The 3,482-nt window shown below is 32.0% G+C and overlaps 1 protein-coding gene across 1 annotated transcript; it reads left to right on the plus strand.

Annotated features, from left to right (window-relative positions):
* The first annotated feature begins 730 nt into the window (after positions 1 to 730).
* On the plus strand, positions 731 to 1,684 carry LOC133747825 (olfactory receptor 5K4-like). The gene has a single exon (XM_062176229.1). It carries the CDS (start codon positions 731 to 733, stop codon positions 1,682 to 1,684), a length of 954 nt encoding a protein of 317 aa, XP_062032213.1.
* Positions 1,685 to 3,482: the final 1,798 nt, after the last annotated feature.

Genomic DNA, 3,482 nt, shown 5'->3' on the forward strand with positions numbered 1-3,482 from the left:
CAGAAAATATTGGGAAAGAAGGGTAATTAAGAGTAGTAAGTCCCAAGAAAATTTGTGTATCAATTAAGATCAAGATACAGAATATGCTGAAATAAATATAAAATGATATACAAATTAATTTATAAAGAAAATATGAAGATGTTTTACATTCTTGCCCTTTTTTATGGATAATCAGACCTTTCTTTAAAATCAACTTTGGTGTTCTTAATATGGGAAGGGTTACTAGAGAAGCATTTTTCAAATTTACTGTGATTCTGTCCAATTTTAAGAATTAGACATTTAGATATTGAACATGTCTACAGAGTAATTCATTTTTAAATATCACATCGGTCCTATATATAAAATAATATTTAGGACGTGTTTGGTTTTTTTAATTCCTGGAAAAGAGATACCATAGCAAAATGTCTTTTAATTTTGGAAATTACAATTTCCAAATTATACATACTGACCATGGATTTCTACAGGGGATAATTCATGCAGGAAAAAAAGCTTTTCCACCCTGGGAACTCAGAGACATCTCCAGACAATCCTTGTGAACACAATCCAAGACACATTTGTTCTCACATGACTTGACCTCCTGTGAGAGTGCTCGTTTTCAGAAGACAGCATAGGATGATTTGAGAAGTTCCCCCATTTTGTACATGGTAAAGTTAGAGGGGAAAATTTACAGATTACTATAAAAGTCCAATTCAATTTCTTCTCAATTTATGTCTCAACAGAGAAGCCACGAATGACTGAGGCAAATAATTCCCTGCTGGCTGAATTTGTCCTCACAGGATTCACAGGCCGCCCAGAGCTGAAGACCCTGCTGTTTGTGGTGTTCTTTGCCATCTATCTGATCACCATGGTGGGGAACCTTGGTTTGGTGGCCTTGATTTACATGGAACGTCGGCTTCACACCCCAATGTACATCTTTCTGGGCAGCCTGGCCCTGATGGATTCCTGCTGCTCCTGTACCATTACACCCAAGATGTTACAGAACTTCTTTTCTGAGGACAGAGTGATTTCCCTCTACGAGTGCATGGCACAGTTTTATTTTCTCTGCCTTGCTGAAACTGCAGATTGCTTTCTGCTGGCAGCAATGGCCTATGACCGCTATGTGGCCATATGCAGCCCCCTGCAGTACCACACCAGGATGTCAAAGAAGCTCTGTGTTCAGATGACTGTAGGGACCTTCATAGCTAGTGCCCTGCATTCTATGATTCATGTAGGGCTTTTAATAAGGCTGACTTTCTGCAGATCTAACCAAATTGACCACTTTTTTTGTGATATTCTTCCACTGTATAGACTCTCCTGTACTGACCCTTTTATCAATGAACTAATGATATATATTTTTTCAATGCCAATTCAGATCTTTACCATTGCCACTGTTTTAATCTCTTATATCTGCATTCTTTTCACTGTTTTCCAAATGAAATCCAAGGAGGGGAGAGGTAAAGCACTTTCTACTTGTGCATCCCACTTTCTTTCTGTCTCGATATTCTACATTTGTCTTCTTATGTATATTCGGCCATTTGAAGAAGGAAATAAAGACATACCAGTGGCAATATTTTACACAGTAGTCATTCCATTATTAAACCCCTTTATCTATAGCCTGAGAAATAAGGAGGTGATAAATGTTCTGAAAAGAATTATGAAGACCTATAACATTCTTAAACAAATTTCACCCTCTAGAGCAAACTAATTTATTTAGTTTAAGAATTTATTAAATTAATTTCATAAATAAGGAACACAGAAAATGGAAAAATGTGGTTTTACATGAAATATCAATCTAAATCATTTGCTGTATTTGTTGAAAGATGTATGAATGACATTTCAAAATTGTTTGGTGAATCTTAATCCAAATTACACAACCAGAGTAAATCAGGGGTATTTGATAGTAATTGACATTATACTCTCATGGGATTGCGTCAGAGAGTACGGCTTTAAACCCCAGTAAATTGACAAAGTATCAAAATTAAATGTTTAAATATTTAGAAGAGTTTTATTTGATTTGTGCTATCTAGCTAATAGAAAAGATTGTATCTGACTCTAAGTACAGATTTTAAAACATTTAAAATTTTCTGGAAGAAAAGCGAAATGATAATTTGCTTTTGGAAAACTGACCTGGTAAACACATACACATTAGTTTAGTTTGGAGGAAGAGCACCTAGAAGCAAGCTAATTGCAAATATTTTTATTTAAAATAATATTTATTCAGATAAGATTTCAATAACAGAAAAAAAAAAGGGAATGAGAAGGAATACCATATGCACACACTTTGTAGAATAATTAGTAATGAGTTAAACTAAGTTGGATAAAGTCTACTTCATACCGAAGTGTCACTAAAATTCTTTCTGTTCTTGAAAGAATCAACCATGTTACAAGTTATGGAATACAGAGTGGTAGCTTATATATTAAATACTCCCTAAAATTTTTATAATATATTAATGGAAACATTGCTCATTTTTGGCTTTGAGTACTAGTTAGACATACCAGTATGTTATGTGGTTGTTATTTTTATTTCTATGAATTGTCTTTCATTTTTCTGCTGTCTTATATTTCTCTCTTTACTTATTTGAATGGCTATTTATGGAAAAAACAAATGAAAATGTTGTGATTACTTGTGACAAATAATTTATCTCAGTAGTCTTAATAGTTGCTTCTGATATTTATAATATATAAGAATTTTAATTTATATCTCATATTTATAGATTTTTTATGTGATCTGCTTCATACTTTCTTGTCTAGAATTTCTTTCTTAATCTGAAGTCTACTATTAGCCAACATGTTTTTCTCTTGATTTCTTCTTCATCGCTTACTCTTCTTCATTTTCTTCTTCCTTTATGTAGGTATAGTTTAAATTTTACAGCTTGATTCTTTAACCTCTTGCAGTTTATTTTATACAGGTCATAAATTGAAAATGAAACATCCTGTTGGGCCTGTTTACTTAATTTCTTTAAAAATGAGTATTTCTTTGGAAACTTGGAAAAATTATTGTAAAATTTTTCTTAAATTTTAGAATCATTTTGTGAAAATAATAATCAATAAAACAAATATTATATGTTAAAATACATTATAAAGTTTCAATATTTAAAATTTTGATTTTAGGTCAAGAATCAATAGATGTATCATCAAGAAAAAAATCAGACTACCAAAAACTAAACTCCCATATAAAAGAACAAAGAATCAAGAAGAGAAAGGGCTGTTTTATGGTCTTCTGCCATTTTTATCCTTTTAATTTATGTTAAAATTTGTAAGTCCCCTCCTACATCTACATTCAGAGATTTTGGTATACAAAATTTGTATTTTTTGCTTTTCCATAGCTTTAGTTTCAACACATAGTGCTCAATGGGGACCCATTTTAGAATATTGTGAATTGAGAATGAAAATTTGATTTATGGCTAACTGATAGTTCCAGAAGCAATTATTTATTTACTTTTGCCTTACTGATTTCTCGTGTTTACTTTTTCTACATGCATGCAGATATAATCATATGCATG

Source organism: Lepus europaeus, chromosome 2, assembly GCF_033115175.1.
Source record: "Lepus europaeus isolate LE1 chromosome 2, mLepTim1.pri, whole genome shotgun sequence".
Taxonomy (NCBI): domain Eukaryota; kingdom Metazoa; phylum Chordata; class Mammalia; order Lagomorpha; family Leporidae; genus Lepus; species Lepus europaeus.